Raw genomic sequence first — 27,507 nt, forward strand, 5'->3', positions numbered from 1 at the left:
ATTTTATATCCCCCTTCCTCCTCAACACACCCTCAAATCCCCAGAGAAATCAGCATTAGCCCTCCCATCACACTGAGGCTCCTGGAAATAGTTTCATCCCTGCAGTGACAAAGCACCTGGAGAAAGCAGCCAGCCCTCAGCACCTGTGCTAAGCCAGCATCTCATCCATGTTCCTCTGCTGCTGGTGACCACGCTCGTGGGAAGGGAGTGAGGACACACATCCACAGCCTTGGCCATGCTTCTCTGGAGCTTAAGCTGCCTGTGAAAGGTGGCTTTGCAACAGGAGACTGAAAATTGGGGGTTTGGGTGGGAATCTTGGTTTTTTAATGCCTCATCCAAGGAAGATCACCCTCATCTCATGAGCCCTCACAGCACTCATGCACTGAGGAAGGCTGGGACACAGGCTTGAGCTAAGGTGGATTTAACAGCAGGAAGGCATAAATTCCTGACTTATCTGATAAATCTCCAAGATTCTCCCTGCCTACACTTTAATTCTCTATTTTATCCAAACTTCCTGCGTATTATATTGAATATATTAACCAGCTCCCCAACAAGCTGCGAGAAACACGTTTTGATGTCAGCCTGGGGCTCTGTAATCCTGCTTTGCCCTGAAGATTCCTCCCAGCCTTCGTGAAAGTGAAAGTCTGCAAGTGAAAAAGGGAGAAAACAACTCTTAAAACCCTCCAAGGCCACCGTGGGAGCTGCATCGAGCCTGAAAGCTGAGGCTCACTATAAACACTGTGTGCTGCTCCTGTGATCTGGCGGCAGCGGACGAGCCGTATCCTGTTTTTCACAACACCGGGCTGAAGTTGCTGCAGCTCACATTTTGTTTAAGCATTCCCAACTCCCACAGCATCACTATAATTAGTGTTGAGCCGGCTTGCAGAGGCAGCAGAAAGGGCCTATCAGGCCAGTGCTGACTAATTAGATTGCAAGGAGTTGATCTGAGTCTACGCACGGCAATAATCGATCCATTTAATCACTGCTTAATAAAAATTAAAACCCTCACCCACGCACAGCCAGCACCTTCATTAAGGAAATGCTGCAGGAGCCTCATCTCTAGTGCTCCACGATTCCCATTCACAGGCTTTTGTCCAAAGGCTTTTTAAACAAGGGACAGGAGAGCTGTTACACATATCAAAGCACACACTGAATGCACACTGTAAACAGGACATCACATCACAAAAAAAAAATCCCAAATCGGGGCAGTGCTTCCATAAACAGTGGCCAACGTACCATCGGTGAAGTCCAGCGCGTACACTGGGAATCTTCGTGCAATGTCATCAGAAATCCCCTTGCCAATATTGAGAAAGTCGTGCAGCTGAAGAAAGGAAGGAAGTGCTGTGTCAGTGTAAAGGCTCATGCATTGTTAAAGAGATTAAGCTCCTTATTCAACCCTGATAGGAGCGAGAGGGCTCGTTTTGAATAGGGCATTCAAATCCCATCTTGTCATGATAATAAAAATAAACTCACCGTGATTCAGTTGATATCCTCATAGCATTGTAAAAGAGAAAATCCCCCAGACCACCCTGTTTTCCTCCCTTCCTTCCCTTTTCCCCCTCCCATTCCTATCTGCATCCCTGGTTTTGCAGGTGAGGGAGCTGAAGATCCACTGGGAAGGATCAGACCTTGGGTGCCCTGGGGTTAAACACATCAGAGGTGCCTTTCCCACCCCTCCACACAACTTCTCCTTTAGATGTCAGCCCAAAAATTCCCATGAATCCACATAAAGCCTCTGAAAAAAGATCCCCAGCAAGTGCTTCTTCCTTGGCATTGCCACGGCAAAGGGAGACCTCAAAGAGACTGAGGGAATTCAGGCTGTCTGCATCTCAAGCTCCATCAACACGGAAAAAGCTTCAATAAATCCACATAACCCAGCCATAATTTCTGCCCGTTAAAAGACAACAAAAACTCTGGGAAAGGGTTCCAAAAATCCAACATTTTGCCTTTTATTCCTAGTTCAGGGGCCTGCAAGGTGCAGTGGAATTGCTGATAGGATCTGCTGCTCACCACAGGCAATGAGGAGCTTGTCAGGAATATGTGACAGCTGCTATTCCCTCTCAGCCTCCCATTCCTCGCAACTCCTTCCTTATGGAAAGCACATGGACAGCATGAGGGTACACAACACTTACAAATGAGGCACCTGTCATCTTTTTCCCTATTATTCTCAGAGCACACAAGCCACTCTGAAAATCAAATGCACCTTTATGCAGTGATAACAACCCCAGCTGCCTGAACTAAAACATTTCATGTATTTGTTGCAGAACCAGACACAGAAGACTTATAACCTCTGCTAGGGAGTGTGAGGGGGAAATAAAAATCAGAGACACAAAATTTACACCAACAGATCATCTCAGAGCAGCAGGGAGCTCTTCCTTCAGCTGGTTTATGTGGAAACTGATAAAAAGGCTTGCTTTAGAAAGGACTTGACACTACAGGGCTCATTTAATAGACTACACACAGCTTTGCCTTCTCTCCTGGGACTCACCTGTTTGCAGCACCTGGAAGATCAGAACCACAAACAAAATAATGAAGGGAATCTTTTCCTTTAGAAGGAATACACTGGGCACAGCAAGCACTGGGGCTTGGGGTGCAAAAGAGGATCAGCTCCTTTATCAGTGACTGCATCATCTCATATTTCAGCTATTTAAGTCAATTCTGTTGCAATTTGTCAATACACCTGTAGGACTTTTTGAACTTTAGGACAGTTTCAACTCCAACCTGAACAATCAGGATGAGCAGACAGATATTTTGCCAGCAGACACCAGCAAAACATCTGCATTTTAAGCATTTACGAAAAATCTCTGCGCTTCAACCATATTTGGTGGCAGAGTTGGACATCAAAGCCAGATGCACTCGAAAAGCAATTTAGTTTTTCCCCCCAGAAAGAGATTCCTGAAGGCATGAGTCAGCCAGAGAATCACAATAGCCTCAGACTGGGATGTTTACTTATCATGCTGCAGTGAGCAGGGGAGAAGGATGCTCGGGGTGTCTCATCTTCCAGGGAAGGAGGAGCGCGGCAGCTCCTGGCCCGGGGCAGGAGGGAGGGGACTCTGGGGCACAAAGGCTGTTCCAAGCAGCTGGAAGTGTGCAGAGGAGGAAAGCACTGCCTAACTCGTCCCACAAGGCACGAGGGTTATGTTTGAGACCCCCCCGATTCCTTCATGCACTTCTTTCTTGTGTGCGTGAGTGTTAAAAAGAGGGTAAAGGTATGGAGATGTCAGTGAAACCTCATCAGTGGGGAACTGTGGGGAAAGCTGCTCCTTCTGTAGGGCTGATCCTCCTCTGCGCTTTCCTCTCTGCTCTCCTACTCTCAGACTCAGCCTGAGCTGCACCAGAGATACCACAGAATCCCAGAATGGTTTGGTTTGGAAGGGACCTTAAAGCTCATCCAGAGCCACCCCCTGCCACAGTCAGGGACACCTTCCCACTATCCCAGGTGGCTCCAAGCCCCATCCAAGCTGGCCTTGGACACTTCCAGGGATCCAGGGGCAGCCACAGCTTCTCTGGGCACCCTGTGTCAGGGCCTGCCCACCCTCACAGGAAGAATTTGTTCCCAGTATCTAAATCTACCTCCTTCAGCTTAATGCCATTCCACCTTCTCCTGCCACTCCACGCCCCTGCAAAAAGTCCCTCCCCAGCCCTCCTGTCAGTACTGGAAGGCTGCTTAAGACTGAGTTACAGAAGATTAAAAAATTAAAAATATAAAAGACTAAGTTTACTGGCCTCCAAAGTTACAGCCCTTTTTGGTTCTGCTTTTATCCCCCAATTTATCCAAATAGATGAAGTTCATGAGTTTTCCCACTTTCCATTCTACAGATCCCTCCAAGCTTCTTGCCATTATTTGGGTTAGAGGAAGAGGCTAAGCAAGCACTTAGCAGCTACAAAGGCAAACAGAAAATATCTGCTCCAACAACTCTGACCCTTCCTCAGCCCTCCCCAAAAGTGCTGGGGGGGCTGCATGAGTATTTTCCAGAGATCAGAGACACGAGTCTGTGCAAAGATACTATATCCTCTGTATCCTCCCTCCTGCTGATGCTGAGCACACACAGCCCCCTCAGCAAGTCCACACAGGACACAAAATCACAGCCAGAAAAACATCACAGCTGTTAGGGGCTCCTCCACGAACAAAATCACAATTAGATGCCTCAGTAAACAAGAGGATTTCAGGCTGACTTAATTATGATTGAGTACGTAGCCTTGCCTAAATAATCCCCTGAGATGAGCCAAGGCGAAGTGACGGTGCTGTAGGCACAGCAGGGAATGTGACTGTCACATCCCCCTCAGTATTTCAGCAGAGGTAAAAACAAGCACTTGAAAAAAATCCCACTCACACAGAATTTAAGGCCCATTTCCTCTCCCATTACAGCAGGACCCAGGAGGCCAGATTTTCATGTCACCCAGAGATTTTACACCTTCCTGAGAGCTCACTTGTCATAGTCCAGGGGCTCCACGGAGGGTATTTATTTCTCTGGGGGTGGCTGAAAGGTTGAAATTGCACTCCTGGTCTCACATGGGTTTGTGCTTGTATTAAATGCTTCCTCTCCACAAGGGGAGGAGATGCTGGAGATGGCTCTCAGGAGCTGAGGAATCCAGCCTAGGGGCTCAAATCAACCTCACTTCTCCAGGCAAAGCTTGGCTTGCCAGGAAATCTCCTTCCCAACTCTTTGTGCTGGCAGGGTGAGGTAAGGATAGAGAGGCTGCATCTCCCAAGAGCTCAAGGATAAAATAGTTTAAAAACAAGAGTTCAGCAAATCCAGGCCCACAACTGTCAATGCCAAAAGCAAGAGGTGAAGGAAGAAGTGCCACTCTCTACTGCACTGGCTTGGAGAAATCAGGATTCTGCCTGGCCAAAGCTGCTTTTCCAAGCAGGCCAGCAGGAATCACCAGTCTCAGGGCCAACAGCTCAGTGTCTCATCCAGCCCTCCTCACCAAACCACAGAGCAGAAAACCCTCTGGAGACTTTTTTTTTGCTATTTTTAGCAAAAGACAGAGCCAGACACTTCAAGTGCTGTTACAAAAACCCCTCTGAAAGGCAAGGTGTAAAGGGTTAAACCTACTTTACCTAAATTACTACTCCAAATATCCCTACCTTGCATGACCTGGGTCTAAAGAGGGCTTCAGGACTTGTTCTGCAAAGTTAAGAGCAGGTATGGGATCTAGCAAAGTTCAAAGCACTACCTATAAGCAAGGGGATTCTGCAGGAAAAACATGAGCTTTGCTCATTTCCAGATGTGCAGATCAAACCCCTTAAATCTATTCCAGGGGGGGAAAAAAATACAAGTGGTAAGTGAAGCAGCTCCTGCACTATAGGCAATCCAAAGCTTTGGGGTTATTTGTAATGCAGGGACTGGAGCAGCATGCTGGAGATGGCAGTTTGTTTTTCAGGTAAGCTGTCTGGTTAAAGAATGGATTTCTGAACGGAAAAACAAAGCAATGACCAACACACAGGAAATTCCAGAAAAGAAAGCTGAGTTACAGCATTTCCCTCGAACTTTAAAGTACAAAGCAAGTAATGTTTTACAGAGCTACAGATCAAACAGGGAGAGAATTCAGGCCAAATACTGACAGGCAACTTTTAAATGAAATTACCGTGCAGAGATGGCCAAGAAGTCTTTTGGCTGCAGGAAAGACAAGCAGCAGCTTCCTTCAGAACCTTCTGATTGTAAGGATTAAGTACCTTGGACTGACAAGGAGCAGTGATCCATTAATCCCACCCTCGACTAAGCATCTGGAATCAAAGTCCTGTAACCATTTCAACCCCCAACTGCTCTGCATCCCTTCAGCACCTGCCTCTTTGAAGTGGTTTTTTGGAGATTTACAGCAGAATCTGAGGAAGGTGGATGTGCACACAGCAGCCGTTCGGGGAAACCTCGGTGCTGGGAGCTTGCTGGGAATGCTGCTGCATCCACTGGCCTCAAGTGTTCACCTCCTCACCCCAAATCCCCTTGGATTGATGCATTTGGACACCAGGGAGGCAGAGGCACTGGCCAAGCCTTACCTTGAGTGGTTTGTTACCGTGTGACTTGTGCCCATCGCTCTTCCCTGAGGGTCTCTGATTCGCCACCGTCAGCAAGTGGCGTTGGTGCACTAAGGCCTCCTTGAACTCCTCCTCAGTTTTGGTTTCCAGGAGTTTCTGCCGGAAGGTTATGTCTGAAAACATCGTGGCAAAGGTCCTGCCCACTTCTGTGGCTGTTTTGGTGCTTTTCTGAGCAGAAAAAAAAAAAAAAAAAAGACAGAAAAAGGGCTTTTAAACTGATTTTACTTCACTTCTGAAAGGTAAACCCCATAATTTACCCCTCTGAAGAGGAACCTGCCTGGTTCCTAGGATCCCAGAGAGACCTGAGGGAGGAGGGCACATCTGGAAGCTGTTGCAGATGAACACACAAGCACAGCAGAATCCTATGGAGGCACCAACACAGGTTCTGAAGCCCTGATCGATCTTTACTTGATCAACTTCCCAGAAGTCAATCCAAAGCTGAATCATGCTGAGCATGCATTTTATCCCTGGTTTCCCTTCAAGACTAGACAAACAAAATCTTTGCTACCTTCCAGCACCTCAGCATTGCTGCTCCTGGGGTGGAAAGATGCTGGAGTCATGGTCCCTGCAGGTATTGATGTCTTATCTGACAGACTGAGATTGTTGTGCTCATCTGATTCCTATTTTCTGGGCATTAAAACTCAATTCCCTTGGCCACTCTGGGGCAATTCTGGCAGCACAAGTGGAAGTTGGGAGCTCTCAGCTCAAGTAACCACTGGCACAGAGGGGAAAGGATGGGAAAAAACAGCTGAGCACACAGCAAGCAGCTCTTGTTTGTCTTCACTAAATGTTTGGAAGGGACAGGAGACTTGCAGACATGAAAAAAGTGCTTATTTTCAGGATTTAATATTTCTGTGAGACACAGGCCTGATCTTTGCTTCCAGCAGAATCCAAGCCTGCTTTTCTAGTGCTCTTGGCAGCATGGAAATTGGATACAAAGGGAAGAGTAAAGGAGGCTGAGCTCCCCATCCCTACACAAACCCACCAAATCCAAGCTCTCCAGGCCCTGACCTGCTCACCTGCTCCTGCTGTGGCCAGGACAGGTAAAATACCTGCCAAGTTACACAGAACCACAGCTCATTAAAAGCTCCTTCTAATGCCAAGTTTTAACCCACCCACCTCTCCTACACTCCACACTCATCATGCAGCAACTATCAGAGACACCCAAACACTCCCCTCCCAGCCCTGGAGAGCCTCCAAGCTCCTCACACTGCCAGGAAGAGAAGAGTGAGCATCTGTGATTGATCCCAATTGCTTCTCATGATTCACAACTGAACAGCTGAACAATTTCTCCATGAACACAACCAAATAATTCAGCGTGGGTGACGCAGAGGGGCAGCCGTGGGTGGCACTGAGCTGGTCCCAGAGTCATTGCTAACATTGTGCTTCCTCCATCACTCACATCACCCTCCTCTCTCTCGTTTGCCCAGAGCAGCTGTGGCTGCCCCATCCCTGGAAGTGTCCAAGGTCAGGTTGGACAGGGCTTGGAGCAACCTGGGATAGTGGAAGGTGTCCCTGCCCATGGCAGGGAGTTGGAATGAGATAGTCTTAAACATCCCTCCCAACCCAAACCATTCTGGGATTCCATCACCAGGAATGTCCCTTCAAACACTTACTAGGGCACATTCAGTTGAAGTTTCTAGGGAGAAGTTTGGATTTAAGTGAAGGATTTTCCCTGGGACTTGCTTTTAGAGTTTGTGAACCAGCCTGGATTTGCCACCACAGGAGAGGCTTCACCTTTCACCTCTAAGCAGCAACAATCCTTGGGCTGGATGCTGCAAGGATTGCTTCAACATTCCCAACACTCTTCCCATTCTCCTTTCCCAGGAGATGAACAATTTAGAGAAGACAGATATCTGCAAGAAAACTCAAGTTTTTTTCCATCCTCCATATTAGCAAGGTCAAGGATCTGGATTCCCTGCACGACAAATGCCCGTTTTGTGGACTTTTTTTCCCCTCCCCAGCCAGGCCCGTTTAATGTGTTGCTGTCAGCAGGTTAATTATTTTAACTGCTGCACCAGAAATGCGCACTCAGGGCTGGCTCCACCAACCCATTTAAAATAAAACAGCACATTGGCAAGTGCAAGCTCTGTTGGCCTCCACTCCCTTCCCTTAATTTGATGCTGACCATTGGAATTGCAAACTCTCGGAATCGGAGCGGATGCGGAGCCGTTTGCCGGGTGCTTTGCACGTAGCTGGCCCGAGATAACAATGAGGGAGAGATCCATGGAACTGCACACAGCTCCAGCTGTTCTCCCTCCTGCTTTTCACAAGGAACATCAATATGTTTTCAGCCTGTTGGCTTCAAGGTCGATGCCAAAAGCATCAGTTGGGAAAGACCTGCCAGAAATCCTGGGAAAGAAGGAAACACCAGTATTCCCATTTGAACGAGGGTGGTGGGGAAGGGGGAAGGGAGACAGACCAGACCAGCAGGTCCCAAGGTCACACAGATAGCATTGGAGAGCAGGAAATTGAATCAGGACATATCCTCTCCCAGAAAAGGTCCTCAGCCTCTCCAGCACCTCCCAGGAGCACAGACCCAGCAGCCCCAAGGTGTAAACAGCCAGCTGGAGTGTGAAAAGGTCTTGAGCTTTGAACCATTCAGCCATCAGCTGGAAGAACCACCTTGGTCAGGCCAGTGCTTTCTAGGAAGACAGGATGGTGATCCCCAATTAACCTTGATGCACCCCATGATATCGGAGTCGGACTTGGATGATCTTTGTGGGTCCCTTCCAGCTCAGGATATTCTGATTGCAGTAAATGTGTTCTACTGTGCCATTCTTGTCCACACCAAAGAACCAGAACCTGAGCGAGCTTTAACCTTGCTGTTTCAAGTGCTAAAAGCTCTGAAAACACATCCCAAAGGGCCTCAGGGACAGCCTGACCTTAAAAGCACCGCAGCTCCCAGCAAGTCTCACCCTTACTGCAACAGAGCTTAAAAAAGAATCATCTTCCTCTTGGCTACATCACCTCCAGCTGCTGCAGCCACACGTGCAGGGTAAATGTCAGCCCCATCAAGGAAGTCTGTTGGGAAGCAACCCAGACCCCTTTGCTGTAGACTCACAAGGGCCTCTCAAAAGCTTGGCTTTAGCAAGGAACTGCACTTCTTACCTCTAAAAATGGCAGCTAAAGCTGGAGAGGGGAATCCATGGAGTGTTAGGTGCATCCCAGGTGTGTATGGGGACTACACAGTGCTCTCCTCCCCATCAGGATACAGGCCATGAGACAAGGACAGAGCCCACTAATCCACCCCTCACCAACAGGATAAGTCACCTCGACAGCTGCTGAGAAGACCTCAGGCCTTTTCACATCCCCTTGTGTTTTAAAAATAACATTGATTAAACTTAGGAGGAGACCAAGGCGAAGTAAACTCAGGAGAAACCCCCGAAGTTCTGGAGCAAGAAGACAAAACTCACCATCTTGGGAGGAGCCAGGACCAATATCACAAATCTGACCTCACAGGAGTTCTCCCCCCAGTTCTGAGGCCTCTCCAGGCGGCTGATGCAAACGTGACGTCGCTGAAGGGACTTGATAGTGCAACTGTCAGGGAAAATGGGATCGTTAGGCTGGGCCCCACAACACAAGGCATGATCTCCCCTGGTGCACAAGGTATAAAAACACATTTCAGCTTTGGGAAACACATGATGTTGTTGGTCTATGACTTCTGAAGTCTTAAATAGTGACTTTTAGTTACTATTAGCCCAAATCTGCTCTCTTTTGTACAATGGGACACCCAAGTTTTTATGGGAAATACCTTTCAAGATTTCGCTGCTTCTGAACAGCCAAGAAAACAAATGATAGAGAGCCCAACACACTGAGTGCTTGCAGAGCTACAGAAGCTTCCACAAAAAAAAAAAAAAAAAAAAAAAAAGTCTCTTATTAAAAACCACCTGCATTATTGGAAAGCAGATTACACTTCATTTCACCTGATCTCCCAAAGTGCTTCTGGAAACATTAAGGCAAAGTGCCAAGCCAGTACATCCCCACTCCTGCCTCAGGCAGACCTCTCTGTTGTAATGGCTTTCCCCATTTGCTCCCAGCTGCTGTTTTCCCTTTTCTGGCTCATGAGCGTTACAGAAACCAGGCTGATCTCCCTGCTCGAGATCCACAGAGGCAGGATTAGTGCTGGGAGGGAACTCCTTGGCTGCGATCCAGGGGATGGGATGGATGTTTGACTCCCAGAACCAAGAGTAGCAAAAAAAGTTGTGTGAAATAAACAAAGGGATCATCTCCAGAGGCTGTGGAAGACCAGGTCTGTCTCCACCCTGGGGTATTTAAACAGAGCTGGGACCTGGTTAGCTGTCACTTTTCCTGCTGGGAAACTCTGGGGCTTGGTGCAGTGGCAGCAGGTGGGTAATGCCAGCCTGGAATGCAGCTCTCCTGTTCCCTTTAAAGCCACCAAACACTTTCCAACCCTTCTGTAAATCACTGCTGAAAAATGCACACAAGGTTTGCCTACAGACACCTGGAAGAGGTGTGGAAGTGTTTTCTGACCTCAGAGTGGTTTTTCCCCTCCTTTTACCTGGTTCAAAGTTATTTCAGCTGCTTGCTCCCTTTTATTCATCTAACAAGCACCTATCACAGTCCTCCAACAGGAGGATTTATTTCTCCAACTTCTCTTCCATAATCCCAGCCCACTTCTTTCCTTTTAAGATGTATTCTCATCCCCAAGCACCCTGAAGGCTGCTTCCTTAACAAGATCTTTGGCTGGAGGTGTCCTAGTCAGGAGCACGTTGTATTTTCTATCAAGTTCCTCACAATTTGCATTAAAAAAAATTTTAAAATCACACCATCAAGTATTTTCTTACTGAGTTTGACTTCCTGATCCCAGACTGGAAGCAGCCTGCTTCTGTAAATTAATCTCACAGAGGCACTTGTTTGAGAGCAACCAAACAGCTTAATTAGAACAATACAGGGCATGAGAAAGATGACACTATTTCATTTATTTCCTAATTCCCCTCCACCACAGCCTCTTGTGCTTTTTGTACTTGAATCAGCTTTGGAAGAAAGAAAGATCAAGGCAGGTCCTAAGGTGAGGAATAAATATCTTTTGAAGTAACTGAAAATAGAGTGCAAGCTACACTTGTTTTCACAACCAAAGCCAAGCCCCTGGTTGCAATCCAGCTGTGGCTGGACAGCAGACAAGTCTCCTTGTGTTACAGCTCAACAAACCAGTGGGGACACGAACTCTGGGCTTTGGACCAGCTGGAGAACCTTCAAGTGGCCCAACACCTTCAGTTCTCTCACCTTCACCCACCTGGTCACCAGCAGTGAATGATTACTGCACCACTGGCATTAATTCTGAGCTCGGCTCTCAGCACTTCCATACCTCAGCTGCTGAGCTCATCATTTAATCTGTTTTGAAAAGAAGGTTTGCTGGGCATTTTGAACATCATTTCTACTCCAGGCATGGTCAGAAGCAGGCATCAACTACCTGTGGCTCACCAGCACTCCCCAGACATCACCCCTTCCCTACCACGTGCACCAGGCAGGACCTGACCAAGCAAGAAACCACTGAAGTACAAAATGATTTGGAAGAGCCTATTACAAAGTGCAATAATTAAGCAAGCCATGTGTTCTGGAGTTTTCTTTCTCCCTGAAGTGACAGGGTTATGTTTCAGCTCCAGGAATTGTCTCCAGGGCTGTGTTTTCCAGAGACAACAGTGCCACAATCCCACTTCAGCTCAAGAGCTTTTTGGGTACGGAGGGGAAAACTGGACTGTAAAAACCTGAGCTTTGCTACTGGGTCTCTTCCACAAACAAGGTCATTTTCCTGGCAGCCACCAAAACTTTGTGTTTCTCTTAGTCAGGAGTTCACTGTCTTCTTAAGCTGAGGGACTGGGCAAGAAGAGGATCTCACAGCACTGAATCATTTCACACTGAGCACATTTACAAGACGCCAAGAAACTCACCATTATTAACCATTTTTATCTGAAATAGTTTTATCCACAGTGCTGGAGTTTGAGAGCTTCCTCTAACTCTTCTGAGCTCTATGGACACTGACACATGGATCTAAATCCCAACAGTAAAACTGCAAATTTCCAACACTTGGGTCAATGTACAAATAATTTAGATCAATGACACCTTTCCAAATCAGGCTGGAGTTGATTTAGTGAGGACAAAGCTGATTAAAACCAGATTTAAACAGGTGCCACAGAGAAGGTGGGATATACCTGAGCCTGGCTTCATGAAGGGGAAGAACAGTGCAGAATACAGCCTCATCTGAGTCTGCTCTCCCTCTGTTATATCCATTTATTTGGGGGAAAAATGGTGTCTCAATACTTCCAGTGCAAGGCCAAGTCACTCCTGCTCATGCATCATTCAGCAGCTCGAGCATTTCTTCAAATTTAAACCATTATTTAGCTGACTCAAATCCTATTCCCTAGTGTAGCACTTAGAGCTCCCACTTTTGTTTTAATTCCAGAATCCAGATACAAATACAATACAAACCAAAACTGCAGTGCCAACTAGATTTGTGCAAATATTTGTAAAGGATACAGAAAATAAGTTCCTCGGTTCACATGGAGAAATCCCAAGTCAAGCAAGACTGCAGGTAAAAGTCAGCACAGCTCAGGCCAAGAAGAGTCACTTTCAAAATGAAACAACTTTTTTAAAAGTAGCACTTAAATAAATTCCCACAAAGAAAAAAAAGCTGGAGGGTAAATAGCCAAAGCCCCAAAAAACTGAGAACTAGCAAGACATTTTCAGCTGACTCTAAATCAAGTCTGGTTTGGCCAAAGCCTCCAAGTTCCTTTTTGGTTTGAGTTGAGCTACATTTGATTCTCCCTTGGTTTGGCCAGAAAGCTGAAAAATCTATTTTCACCCAGTATCAGTCACACCAGGAAATGCTGGACTATGATTTAATGAGATGCCAGGTTGTGTTCTCAGCAGTTTTATCTTGATCCCCCTATAACTGAGCTCATAAAAAGGGCATTTAAATTATAGCACAAATTCTGCTTCCCTGTCCTCCTCTCTGCCTCTGGTGGTGCTGAGGGTGGCACTGGCATGGTGAGAACTGGCAGTGCTCCACCAAAATCCCACATCCACAGAGTCCCACGTGCCCCAGGTCTGCCCCACACCCAAGATGTTATCAGAGTAATAACACATTGCTCAACCAAATCATAAAAAGGGTCAAACTATGGAGACCTAAGAGAAACAGAAACCCTCATTTAAAAGGGCAAGAAAGGAAGTTAATTCAGAAACAAATTATCCCTTGCAGTAAGAAAAAGTACCCAGCAGAGGTAATCAGCCAGCCAGCCTTTTCCTGTCCCCACACAGAACAACAATGACACTTCTTGTTCCCATCCACTGCCAATAAATCTTCCTCTGCCGAGCAGCTCCAGGCACAAGCTTTGGGAAACCAGGATCTGCAAGTGAGGAATGAAGCTGTGGCCAGGCCAGGCAGCTCACCCACAGCTTGGCACGGGCTGGGCTCAGCCACAACGTCCTCACTCCAGGCTGGAAGTGTTTTTGGCCTGGGAAATACACCTTGCTGGGCTCCAGGAAGACTCATCCTCTCCAGGGGGAAGGATTTCCTCCAGGGCAATGCGTATTGAGAACTCCTTTCCATCACACAGCACCTACAGGAGCTCTCCAGCACCATCTGGGATGGGCCAGCACGAGGGGGAGAGGCCCTTAAAAGAAAATTTATTGGTTCTCTGAACTCAAAGAACATTTGCCAGATGTTGGCTGTGGCATTTGGGACATGGTTTAGAGGTGAACACGGTGCTGGGTTAATGGCTGGACTTTTCCAGCCTCCATGATTCTGTAAGGAGACATCTCAGACCCTGCAGGTACCAAAACAAGCCATTTTTCTTCTTCAGAACCCAAATTCCTAATGCAGACTTTGAATCTGAGATTTTCTTTTCATGAAACAGCACCTGCAAGAGCTTTAGGTCTCCAGCATAATCTGGGAAAACCAAAAAAAGGGTGGAGAAGCCCTTAAAAAAATTATATGGTTCTTTGAGGCCAAAGAACACTTGAGAGATGAGGATTGTAAATCTTGGAGAAGAGGCTCTTGCTTACAAGGCTCCAAATCTTGTAATCATTCCTCTAAATGAAAATATTTGTTTTAAGCAGTCCAACTGTTTTAATTTCCCATTTTGCCCTTTAAAAGAATAATCTGAGGAAGAGACAGCAATGAAGCTTCTCTATCTGAAATCTGTTCAACAGCTGAATCAGAGACAATGGGACTTTTCTGGAGACCCACAGACCTCTGGGTCAGGAAAAATCCTTCAACATGCAAAATGGACTTTGCACCACTTCTGTTGAGAGAGACACCAGTCACATCTTTCACACAGTTACACATTAAATTTGAGATCTTACTCCTCAAATTTGATTATCTGAACAGCAGCCTTGCTGCTTATCCAACGTATTCTCACAATACCTATTTTTGAAAGGCTACCTGGGTTGTCCTGAGTTAAACTCCTCCCCAGGAGTCACTGCCACGACAGGCTACATCAAAGCCAGAAATTCTATAGCAACACCGAGCACACAAACCACTGAACCACTCTTTGCTTGCAGAGAGGCTTTTTTCCCCTCTGCTCTGCCTGTTAAAACAGCTTTAGGAAATCAGTTTAATGCACAGTCCACGTGCCTTAGCAATCCAGCCAGAAGAAAAGGCTCTACAACTGCTCCATCCAGACTATGGAGCAGCTCGATTTCATGTTTTTTCCAAGGATTCAGCTCTGGAAATCAGCAGTTACACCTCTCTGCTGGCAAGGAGAATACAGCCTGGAAGCTGGGATGCCTGGGGAGCTCCATCAGCTCAGGGACATTTGTTCCATAACCCACCCAGCTGGTGTTTCTCCTAGCAGGACAGCAGAGAGAAAAATTCACCAGCACCCAGTTAAGCCATTTTTAATTCATATATCCTTCACTCCAAGAGGAAAAAATTAAAAATCAGGTATTTTCATCTTCATTTTTCAGCCAGTGAAAGAAGGAATGGGGTGTGATAGGACTTGGCTTGTGATAGAGTCACTTCTTCACATGTCTTTCACTGGATTAGGAGGGGTTTCTTGGGCTTTCTGAGGCACAAAACTGCAACACCAAACCCAGCAGCTCCCACTGGAGCTTCTTGCCCATTTTTCCCAGTCCAGACATGCAAAGCATCCAGTTTACCCCTCTGTTCTGGCATCATGGCAGGTCTGGGTGGTCCATGAGCTGTTCCAAGCACCCTCCTGGCAGCACCTCTGCCTGCTTCAGTCATTCCATGCTGGAGGAGCCCCAAAACACCTCCTGAGGTCCCACCAGCAGCTGAGCTTCCCCACTTAAATAACTGAGGAAAACTCCCCATTCTGGGACAGGATTATCCCTCATCCCAGGTTCTCCAAGGAAAACAACCACCAGCAGCTTCCCAGGGAAGCAGCAAGAGATCTCTGTGCCACTTTGCATCTTCCTGTTCTGGCAAATGCTGGAATAGGAGGAAAAAAGAGTTGTGTCCATAGTTTCAAAGGTATGAGATCATAGTCTGGACTGGTGAAATTCATCTGAAACTCTCAAGATTTGCTTTCTAGTTAGGAAATGACCAGGTACACAAATAGAAATCTTCGTTCTTCCAGAGCTGGATCCTGCTGGTCACTGGGGCATGCAAGGTTTTGCTGCTCTCAGCTCTCATTTTAATGGAAGAATCCCAAGTTTTCCATAAACTGATGTATCCTGGGATGGCTTCAGCAAGATCAGGTTTTGGTCATTCTTGACAAACCCAGCCCTAAAGCCTGTTGTGAATCAGAATTCAGTTGTTTTCTTGGACTTCACTGGAACATTCAGACCTTGAGATCTTCAGTTCCTCAAGCGCTTCTTCTGCCCTGTGGCTGAAGCCCAGATCCATATGGAATGTCTGGCTTTGCTGGAGCTTCCCTAGACCTGAAACCATCAGGAAAGCACCAAATCCAACAGAAGCAGAAGGGCTGTTTCAACCCCAGGTTCTCTCCACTGCTCTTCCCACTGAGCATAAGTCAGATACGAAACAAAGCCCAAAAGAGAGGGAAACACATTTTTGTCTCTATTAGGAATGTTCTTCTGCAGCCAGGCTCTGCACAACTCAGTGAAAATCCTACAAAAATCCTTCCTTTCTCACCCCAAACTAACTTCAGCTGTTAATATTTCTCCTCATAATCCATGCAGAAGCAACACCACCAAAACCTTATCTCTGAGCTCCTCTTCCTCATTAATATAATCTTATCATGATACTCAATTCTATCTCATCCACCAGGAATTAAAAGTTGGTTAAGATGCACCAACCCAGCAGCACTAATTTAAAATTTAGCAAAGAGTATAGACCAAATGCAAGGATAAAGAATAGCAGATATCTTAAAGGTTCTTCCCACTCATATGGAAAATTTTTTCATCAACAAATTCCTTTTACTTCAGAGGTTTGGAAGCTGTTTTGCAATCTGACTTCAAGAAAAATGTAAGATCTAAAAATATGGCTCACAATCTGTTGCACAATAACTCCAGCAGAAATACAGCGCAATAATTAGATAATTATAGTTAATAACTCATCATTGCTTTCCCACCACTTTCTTCTCCTTCTTCAGAGCAACAAAAGGAAGAAACAAGGAAAATTTTGCACAAGACACCTTCAGGCTGTGAGCTTATTTTTCAAATCATCTCTTGTCATAGAAGCCAGGATTACTCACATGGATGCACTTAAAGCTCTGGCTCACTTTCCTAAGAGGCTGAACCCACCCTTTTCAGTCTCATGTATGTAATCACAGCATTTGTATCATGACCTTTCAAATGCTTTGGCGTTAAGGCAACACTCCCCAAAACCCCTCCACAGAGATGTCTCATCCCACAGGAGAAACTTCCATCCTCTGCATCAGCAGGACCTACATATCCTTACTGCTGTTACACTTCCTATGGCATCCAAAGTGGAAAAAAATTGCCCCAAAAGTCCTCTTGGTTGAGACCATTTTACTTTATAAACTCATTTTCTTCTTCGTGTTCCTGCTTTGTACGTGCCAGGTGTAAAAAAAAGCAGCACACGAAGCACAAAGTATCATCCAGCTCACTTCTTTCTCAGGACACAGCCCTGATATGCAATCACTTCTTTTTCACACTGAGATCACATCCTTCTCTTTCGTAAGAGACCAAAAACAAGCGGGAGATTTTTCCTTGTTTGTTGATGGTGTTGTCTCCTTTTTGAATTTTTTTTAAAAATCCTCTATTTCTCTCCATTTTCCCCAGCCATAAGCAGAGGGCAGGAGAAGAAGTGCCAGCAGAAGGAAAGCTATTGTGACAGTTGTCCCAGCAAACTGGCTGTGAAGGCTAAAATATGTGCATGCCTTTAGGCACCTATCCCACATATCCCAGTAATTTCTCTGGGAATTAACATATTTCTTGACAACTTGACTTCAAGACTGCACAGGAATAAAGCAACAGAGTCAAAAAGGCACTGCTTTGGTTGGCTCAGGAACTCAGGCTCTGGCCTGTCCCCTGTGAAGGGACAGCCTGGCTCACCCCACAGGCCTGACTTGGAGACAGTAACTTCAATCCCCAGTTCTGGTCAAGTGCAGGCTGGGGTGAAGCCACCACGTCTCATAAATCCCAGGTGACAGAGTCCTTACTGTCTTAAGGGCCTGCTCCAATGTTTAACAGTGTTGACAATTAATCAGCATCCAAATTAATTGTCCAAGTAATCAGTGTCTAAATAGTGTGGAATGTCTGACTTCAATTTTCAGCTACAAAGTTTGGATGTTTCCATCAAAGGACCTAAGAAATCTTTTGGTATAGGCTCCCAGACTTTGGCAGGCAAAGCAGTCCATGAACCAGTTTGCTTGTCCCTTTGAGAAGTTCGTTTATTAGCATTTCTCAGTAATTAGCATTTTCTGGCTCATTTTTTTCAGCATTCTTAGCTCGTTAACAGCAGATTTCTATAACATCCAAGAGCTGAATGCCCTGCAGGGACTGTGGTCACCTGCTGCATGTGTTTGCAAAGAGGAGAAGCCCAGAGAGAGACTGAGGATGGATGGAACAGGCACCATGATCTCAACCCAAAAGGACACATTCTGAACCTCTGTTCTTCCCAGCAGCAGGAAAAGCTTTGGAAGGCAGTGGATTTTGCTCATCCAGCCCAGGTACTTACATGATACAGAGCCAGGACTGCTGATACTGCACCCCCGTGACTGTGGCTGTGACCCCTTGAATTGTGTCTGATAAGAGGTGAACTGGGAAAAGAAGAGAGGGAAACATCACAGGCTGTCCTCGTTTATTCTGCAGCTGTAAATAGCATTTCCTTCTAAATGGAAGCTGACTACTAATCCCAAGCATTCCCATCTGCCCAGTGGACTGATGCAGGGGTGGGGGCTGACAGAGAGAGATGGAAACATTTGTCCTGCTGCTTTTGACTTGTGTCCTTAAACTATTCACAGCTTAGAACGGCAGCTGCTTTCTCCTCCCAACATCATCCTACTGCAGTACTGGGTTATTAGATTAGCATTATCCACCACACACACACAGACAGGACTGGGAGGGGTGTCACCTTCCCAATCCCCTGCCCTCTCTCCCCCTCTTCCCAGCTACTGCTCTCACACTATTTTATGGCACTACTTACTTTTCGTTCCTTATTGGCAGAAAGCCTAAATTAAAGGGGTTATAAATGCGAAGCTCTAAGACAGGTAGCAAGAAGTAACCAAAGCATGAACATGCTTACTACATGCTCAGGACTTGACATATCTGTTAAACAAATTCACTCAGGCTGTGACAGTTACATTTGAGGTGCGATGGACATGTTTGTCTATTCATTCCTGTTGACTCTGAAACATCAGGGGTGCCTACAGAGAAACAATGCTCAGTTAAGCTTCTTTGCATCTTGGGCTAAAAGGCGGCGTTTTTAGACTACACTACGACATTTGTTGATAGCTTAAGGTGACATCAGAGCCAACAACCTTGGCTAGGGCTGCCCTGGTTGAGCTTCTGGAGGAAAACCAAGTGACTCCCATCTCCTCCAGTGGGCTGGGAGTGACACAAAGGCTCAACCCTCCCCAGTTACTCATTCAAAGCAGGCAAAATTCCCCAGCCTGTGTGAATTCAGGTGGAGAATCACAAGGCAAAGGAGCCATTGCTGACAAGACACCAGCAAGAGTCTCTTGGCTGAACAGTGTTGTCGGAGGACAAGCAAACCAAAAGGGTCCACGCAGACAAGACACCCCAGTGCTGTGGACTCCTCACCCCAGAGAGCACCACAATGGGTGACCTTAACGAAACAGGGGCAAGACTCCACCAAAACACAAAAACCCTGGAGAAATGAGATCCTTCAGTCTGAATGACATGGAAAAAATCAACCCAAGGTGTCACATGCAACGTGCAAGCCTGGGGACCATACAGTGCGTGTCCAGCACCCCACCATGGCAGGGATGGCAAATGAACAGCAGCCCACCAGCCAAAGCAAACCAAGAGCTGATTACCGTTCCCTTCCCGTGGCGTCCCTGAATCTGTGAATAAAGTGTTCATGATTTTTTCAAAGTTGCAGCTCGGCTCCATGTTCTCAGGATCCTCTGCGAAGTGTTTCAGCATCTCCCGAAGAACATCGTCCAAGGACGTGGCTGTTTCATCCAGGATGATGCTGGCTCTGGCCAAGAACCCATCCAAGTCTCGCTGGGCTCTGACCTCCTCCTCAAAGTTCTTTAATTTCAGGTACTGTGTTGAGAAAAGGTCAGAGCATGAGACAGCTGTACACAGTAACAGCAAAGTAGAATTCACAAGCAGTTTTGCTGAGGTTACCACCTAACCAAAGATTCTATTGGCCATCCAGATCACAGGAGAAAAGGAATTTAATGCATTAATGCATTGAAGGTTTGCATTTTCAAGGCTTATCCTAGTAGTGTGCCCATAGGTGAATGCCCAGGTACCTTTTATACACTTAAAAAGAAAGCAGAATTTAAAAAAAAAAAAAAAAAAAAAAAGGATTTTTTTTTTTTTAGCCTAGAATAAAGTAGAATAAGTTGGCCTAAAAGCAAAAATGTTTAAGGTAGCATTTAAAATCCTCTTTAGGTTCAAGTAATTCAAGAAGTTTAAAAAAATGTGGGAAAGTTATTTGGGAGAAAGGGACCCTGAGCTCAGCAGCATGAAAAATTACCAGTAAGAATCTCAGTGCCAAGTCAACTCAGCTGTCCTCAAACTGGAAACCAGCTGTCCCCAGTGCTCCCAGTTAGGGATCCTAAAGTGGAAGGTGGGGAATGCCATCCAGCCCATCACCTTTTCTGACACTTGCTGAATTTTACTTCTTTCCACTTCCATGGAAGTTTTCTTCCTTTGTGGATTTAGCTTTCAAGCAATAATGAAAAAAAGACAGCAGAGGCTGAAACTATCCCAGCTCTCTGCTGGTTCCTTCTGCTGTCCCACACTTACTGGCCCCGGTGTATTCCAGAACCTCAACTTCTTTCTGTACCTGTCATCTGTGAAGGTGATTAATCGAGTGATCAAACTACAAGTGCCTCGTTCCCATTGCACAGTCCTTGGAAATCCACATACAGAGCACTGGACAAGGAGGGCTGGCAGTCCTGCCCCTCTCCTTCAACAGCCTAAGACTGAGTAGAGGAAATGGAACTGTGCTGTTATGTGGATCTTCCTTCCGGTGGGAAGGCTGCCAGGCTGGAATTCATGGTGCTGAGAACCAGATTGTCAGGAGATATTTAAACCCTCAATTCCCCTCAAGCTCAGTAAGAACCAAGCTCTGAATTGCTTTCACAAATCTGATCCCCAGCTGTCTCCACAGCCAGGACCATGCCACGTTCCCCCCAGGGTACAGGGCCATCCCAGAGCCTGACTCATGGGTGCCCTCCTTCCATGCACACTCTCTCTTACCTTTTCCATTTATAGACACAGGCGAAAAAATGCTAACATCTCCCTAATTACTGTAATTATCACAGCAACTATCAAGTTGTCAGTACACATCCATTGCAATTAGCACTGTTTTACTTTGCATCAATCACTTTTTCCACAGCATCCTTGAGAGGGAGGATTCTCTGAAGCATTTCAGCTCCCACCCGGAAGGCTTTGGAACCATCTGCTCGTAGGAGAGGAGACGGTGACAGAGCTACAGCTCCACCTCAGAAGTGCAAGCAGTGAGTCTGCCTCACATTGAGGGCAGATTATCACACACCTGTAACAGGAGTTTTCAAAATAGCAGAGGTGGCTTTGTGTCACCCACTTCTCCCCCGCCTGAGAGAAGCAATCAGAAGCAGAACAACAGAAGGAGAAAGTTGAGGGACAGCAAAAAATTAATCAAAAGCGTTCGTGTGGCTTATTAGCCCAGATCACAGAATGATGGAACGGTTTGGGTTGAAGGGACCTTAAAGATCATCCAATTCCAACTCCCTGCCATGGACAGGGACACCTTCTACTATCCCAGCTGGCTCCAAGTCCTGTTCAGCCTAGCCTTGGATACTTCCGGGGATGCAGGGGCAGCCACAGCTTCTCTGGGCCGAGGCCTGCCTCACCATCTTCACAATAAAGATTTTTTTCCTAATATCCAACCTAAACCTACTCTCTTTCAGTCTGAAGCCATTTTCCCTTGTCCTGTCACTCCAGACTATTGTAAATAATCTCTCCCCATCCTTCTTGGAGCTCCCTTCAGGTACTGGAAGGCCCCAATCCATCTCAATCAACACTGATCCTGCAGTGGGTTGTGCATGACAGCACCAGCAGCAGCTCATTGCAAGGCAGAAGGATTCAGCTCCAGCTGAGCCACAAGCTTCAAGCAATGCCTTGGGAAAATAACTTTCCATGCCTCAGTGCTGTTTGATTTCCCTGCTGCTGGTCCTTTAGAGGAAATAGGGGAAAGATCCATGTTTATCACCCATTTATCACTCCCCTGACATTAGGGAAGATATTATAGAGTCATGGAATGGGCTGGGTTGGAAGGAACCTCAAAGCTCATCCAGTTCCATCCCTTTCATGGGCAGGGACACCTTCCACTATCCCAGGTGCTCCAAGCCCTGTCCAGCCTGGCCTTGGACACTTCCAGGGATCCAGGGGCAGCCACAGCTTCTCTGGGCACCCTGTGCCAGGGCCTCCCCAGCCTCACAGGGAAGCATCTCTTTGTAACACCCAACCTGAATCTACTCTCTGAGCTTAAAGAGGCTTTATGCACATTAAACATCACAAGGCAACCAGCCACCATGAAAGGAGAAAAATCCATCACTCCCTGAGACACACTAAAATCAAATTACTGGAAGCACTGGCACAGCAACAGCTCAGGCACAACTGTTGCAGCCAGGACCCCCGCTGGGTTCAGGGGAGATTAATGAATGCTCCCTCACTAATATTTTTAGCTGGATAGTCAAGTCACACCAGGAAATTTGATGCTGGAAACTCGATGCTGGAAACTGCTCAGGAAGAAACCCAAGCCAGCTGCCCAACAGTCATTTGAACAGCTCTGGGTATCCTTGATTGCAAAGCTCCACGTTGCACCGTGACAGGAACAGAGGCTGTTGTGCCAAAAAAGGGGGAAATACTGAAACAGCCTCTCCTGACTCCAGGCAGGCCAAAATCACACATTTTAACTCATCAACAAGGCTCAAAATGCAAGATCTCTCCTGGCTGGCTGCTCGGGAGACACCTTCACTTAGAGCCACTGGCAATTTTTTTATGGTGTCCAAAAAATCCCATTCTCCTGAGCAGAGCTGTGCCTTGGGCCAATTCCCTCAGAACCACTCTGTGATGGTGATTAAATAGTTCAATCTGTGTGAAGAAGCCCTTATTTCTGCCCACTGAGTGCCCTGCTAGATAGCAACTTCCCTGAGACACTGCCCTTCCAGAACCACAGGCTACCACCAGAGACAGAGACAACCTACAGGGAAACTTCTCCAGACAAAGCTTCTCACTTCTCTGCTGGTGATTCCCCCTTCCCAGACACTTGGAGCCATCATCTCCATGAGTCAGGTCCCAGTTTCCTTTGCATTTGAAGCACAAAATTTCCACTGATCCTCCCTGAAGGGAAAAACTGGCAAAAGAATCTTTTTCTCAAGCCCTGCTAAAGCGCTCTGGTATTTGTGGCTCCACAGCACACTAAAATGCTCAAGCATGAACTGTAGGCCAGAAAAAGCAGGAATCCTACAGCTCTGAAAAGGAAAAACAAAATAGAAGAGACACTTATGAGTTAGCAGTTTCCAACTATTTCTTATCAGAGGCAGATCCTGCATTTGGGCTTAGAATTTGCACTTTTAAGCGATTAAGTTCTCGGGTTACTTTCAGTCAAGTGTGTATGACTGAGAACCTTGGCACTGGGATTAGACAAGACAAATTAGGGAGGAAGACATTTTCATTCCTGAGCAAGGAATAGCTTCTTTTAACTTCCATGATTCTATACCAAACAATGTTTTAATATTTATTCTTTGGTGCTGGTGGCTTTGTTTTGGGCAGTGCTTTCTTTGGTATTTATTTGCTTTGGGGTTTTTTTGTTAACTTGGGGAAAAGGTTTCTAAAGCTATCACACATTTTTCTCCCACTACTAATTCAGCCTTCTGGAATATCTTTTCAGGATTTGGGCTGTCTTAGAGGCCTAAAGCAAAGCAGAATTAAAAAGCTCTCTGGGATTCCCTAAAAAGCCCCCAAAGCTTACAAGGCTACACAGACTAAAACCTCAAGTTACAACCTGCAATGAAGGCTGAAATACAAGACCTCAGGCACTGGCCCAGCTGCCCAGGGCAGTGGTGGAGCCCCCATCCCTGGAGGGATTTAAAAGCCGTGTGGATGTGGCACTTGGGGACGTGGGTCAGTGGTGGCCTGGGCAGTGCTGGGGGAATGGGTGGATTTGGTGATCTTAGAGGGTTTTTCCAATCTAAATGATTCTGTGATTTACCAGGATCAGTGATGCTCCAAGCTCCCATGACAACAACCCCTCCCTCCAACCATCAGGCAAGAAGTCAAGACAACTTAAAGCACCCTGAGCCTCACAACCCTAAAGAGAAAACTTCACATGGTATTAAATATAGAATCAGAGAATTAAAGAATGGGTTGGGTTGGAAGGGACCTTAAAGATCACCCAGTTCCACGCCCCTGCCATGGGCAGGGACACCTTCCACTATCCCAGGTTGCTCCAAGCCCCGTCCAGCCTGGCCTTGGACACTTCCAGGGATCCAGGGGCAGCCACAGCTTCTCTGGGCACCCTGTGCCAGGGCCTCCCCACCCTCACAGGGAACTTATCAAAATACCAACTCTATTCCTCCCTGAGTATTTTCTGTGCATTTCCACAGCCAAAGGCTTGGAATAACACAGCCTACACAAAGTTTTTTTGCACTTTCACCTTATCATTAGTGAGTTACAGTCTCAGGAGCAAGTGTAAACTAAGAGTGGGCTCCTAATCCTCCTCCTAGCCTGCTTGTTTCCAGGCATTTCACTCCTGCTGAACCTTGTGAAGGACGACTGATTAGCTGGAATAAACAAGGAACCAAATCCCAGCCATGTCTACTGGGTGTCTCTGCTCCCAGCTCCACAGCGCACACTTGGATCCCTGTGGAGGCAGCTGCAGAAGAGAGAACGATGAATTAACATGTCAAGGAATTGTCTGGGACAAAAAGCAGTGGAACAATCAGAATTACAGAGAGATTGTTCGGAGAATGAGCAGCATGTGGCTTTTTAGGTTTAAAGAAAGGGAGAGGAATTCAAGAGAAGAAGCATTTTAAATGCCTTTTGCTTAAGCCAGTGACAAACAGCCCCTCAGTGTGATCCTTTTCTGTACTTCTGGGTGATGAAAAAACCAAACTGGTCACACAGCACCTCTACTTACCTTCCTCGATGTGTGCAGTAACACGCAGCCAGCACCTTCACTTTCAGCTGCAAAGATGGGAAAAAAAAACCCACATCAGAAGAGTGTTACTATCAGAGGTACCTGACAGGCAGCAGGAGCCAAGCAGGAGGCTCAGGAGGAGGTGAAGCATCACTCTCTTGGCAGGGGATGATCTCTAGAGAAAAGCAGAGATTCAATTTTTACAACATCTCCCATTTTGGAAACGTGAACCAAGCACAGGATTGGCATTATCTGGTCACTTGGGGATTGTGTCTTGCAGCTTTTTTTGGCTGGATTTTTATAACTCTGATGTATTTTTACTCTTTCTTTCTCTCCCCCCTGCTCCACTCCCCAAAAATCTAACTCCTAATCCTTTAAGTAATCATTTAATCCAATGCATCATTGTTTGATAGATTGAGGCTATGATTTCATGAGTCACCCTCATTTGGAAACCCTCCTTGTCCTCGTTAAAAGAGTCAACAATAACAGCCAGGCACTTCCAAGGGATTGCAGGCAGTGACTCCAAGATGAGCACATTAATGTCCTGTCAACTCACCATGCTGCCTCCATAAATCTGAGGAGAAAGCAACACAGCTCTTGGGAAAGAAAACTGCTGTTTAGGGACTAGTAAATGTCATTTAATACACAGGATGGGGGAACCCGGGAAATTCCCACTTCAAACTTCCAAGCGCCAACAATAACATTTTCTTAAGAGTATCTACGAAGCCCTTTTTGGGTATCAGCTACAAAACAAAACCAAACCAAGCTGTACTTGCCAAAAGCCCACTCCTTGCATCCAAGGCAGCCTCTCTGTGGCATTATTTGTCCCACAGGCACTTTTTGTGCAGAGAATCATGGAATGGTTTGGGTTGGGTTGGAAGGGACCTTAAAGACCATCGAGGTCATCTTCCACTTGACCAGGCTGCTCCAAGCCCCATCCAACCTGGCCTTGAACACTTCCAGCCTGGCATCCTTCTCCTTAAGTTCTCCAAAATACCCCCAAGCCTGAGCTGCTACCAAAATGAAACACATGAACAGCTTTAATTCAAATGAGCGCAGCAGCAGCATGGAAAAAACCCACTGAAGACCAAAACCTTTCCAGAGGCCAAGCTGTGGAAAACTACAGAGATGTAACACGGAGTTACAGCTACTCAGATGAGTGATTTGCTTCTTTTGTAGATCTCTACTTCCTACCCTGTAAGAGCTGCTGCAATCCCATGACTTGGCCACACACCTTCAAGCCAAGCCCTGCTAACTCTCCAAAAACTAAGCTGAGGGTGCAACTCACGCTGAAACTCCAGAAAAAAAGCAATTGTTTTTTGCAAGCAGAAAGCTGCTTTAATCAAAATCATCGCTGATCAAACAGAGATTTGAGTCTTGCCCTCGATGAGGTTCAAAGGCTCCAGCTCAAAATGGGAGCAGAGCAGTGGAGAAGAGGGAAAGGACTGACTTCATCTTCCCCTAAACAAAATGAGGTGGTTCAGAGGCTTTGGTTACATCACCCAGCTTCTCCCAAATTTCACTTGGATGCTGCACATGTGACTAAAAGCATCACTTAACCAGACAAGTCTGCTGCTACAACAGCCCCAATTATTCCTGCTTTTGACACGCCTTTTGGAAAACATAAGCTGTTTCATCTAAAAAAGTGCTATTTATTATTAAAAAGCAAGCACCCAAATAAACCAGAAACATCAAGCATTTTCCCCAGGCTCTCACATTTGTAGTTCTCCAACGCTCACTTACCCAACTTCCAGCCTAATTACACATGCAGAAGTATGTGGGGAGATTCGGAAGTCCATAAATATTCATTGAGGAGAAAACATGTTTTGGTTTATCTGCTTTTGCAAGGAATAGTTCGGGAAAGACAAAAAAAACCCACAAGCCCGAACAATAGCAGGCACATGCTGAAGAGAGAGCTGCAGCCTGTCCTCATGGATACATGGAAATGCAACAGAAATTCAGGTTGTGCTTTTATCAGGCAGCAGCTCTTGGTTCCTCTTATCATTTTTGAGGCGTATCAATCTTTGCTGACAGCTCTCTCACGTACCCAGCTGGAGGAGCACCAAGTGCTGCTTTATCAACACAAGCAAAAACATCTAATTACATCTGTTGGAGCAGGATCTTTCAAACTTCTCAAAAAAGCTGTTCTGGGTATGGAGGTGGCACTTTGGAAAGCCCAGAGCCTCATTCATCATTCATCCCAACAACACCGCTCGGATTTAATCCAGGCGGGAAGACGGATGGATACGGCCATCCCAGTTCTGGGCTGGTATCTTAAATGCTCACTGGAGTGCTACAACATCACTCAGGGATAGCAGCAAATCCACTGGAACATGACAAAGGGGAGGGAAAAATACACAGAGACTTCTCAAGTGCTCTTCTGCCTTGCTCACATGAAATATCCATTTATTTCCTGCTGGGCAATGCGGGATCAAACCCTGCAGGAGGTTGCCCATGACACATCCAAAGCTCAAGTCCAACCACCACCAGCTTACCATCCATTTCCTCCTCTTCCACAGCACCATCCCTGCCTCCCTCCAGCCAAGGAGGGGGTAAAAAGATCCAACACCCTTGGCCCTTGCACCTCCACAGAGGAGCCCTTCACGGGAATGACATGGATACAGAAAACCCTGGATCCATCTTACAAGAAACTCCCCATCAATCTCCTCGGCAATGTCGCACTGTCAAGAGCAGTAACTTGAAAATCTCAATATTTGAGATTTCACACCTGAAT

At 46.3% G+C, this 27,507-nt stretch overlaps 1 protein-coding gene across 7 annotated transcripts in view; it reads right to left on the reverse strand.

Annotated features, from left to right (window-relative positions):
- Positions 1–27,507, reverse strand: part of SLC4A11 (solute carrier family 4 member 11) — a gene marked incomplete at its 3' end in the record, with an annotated part of 94,641 nt that overhangs the window by 32,417 nt on the left and 34,717 nt on the right. For 6 of the 7 annotated variants that reach the window (XR_014226410.1, XM_082281954.1, XM_082281951.1 and 3 more), the window contains exons 4-10: positions 24,774–24,820; positions 19,450–19,681; positions 18,754–18,816; positions 18,129–18,210; positions 9,457–9,580; positions 6,002–6,208; positions 1,237–1,321 (exon numbers count right to left, since the gene is read on the reverse strand). Coding sequence is in view for 6 of the 7 variants with exons in the window: in XM_082281954.1 (XP_082138080.1) it covers positions 1,237–1,321; positions 6,002–6,208; positions 9,457–9,580; positions 18,129–18,210; positions 18,754–18,816; positions 19,450–19,681; positions 24,774–24,820 (840 nt within the window). The remainder of the gene's footprint in view (positions 1–1,236; positions 1,322–6,001; positions 6,209–9,456; positions 9,581–18,128; positions 18,211–18,753; positions 18,817–19,449; positions 19,682–24,773; positions 24,821–27,507) is intronic. The other variant, XM_082281953.1, reaches the window with a different exon arrangement.

Source organism: Coloeus monedula, assembly GCF_965178545.1.
Source record: "Coloeus monedula genome assembly, chromosome: 5".
In the NCBI taxonomy this organism is placed as follows: Eukaryota; Metazoa; Chordata; class Aves; order Passeriformes; family Corvidae; genus Coloeus; species Coloeus monedula.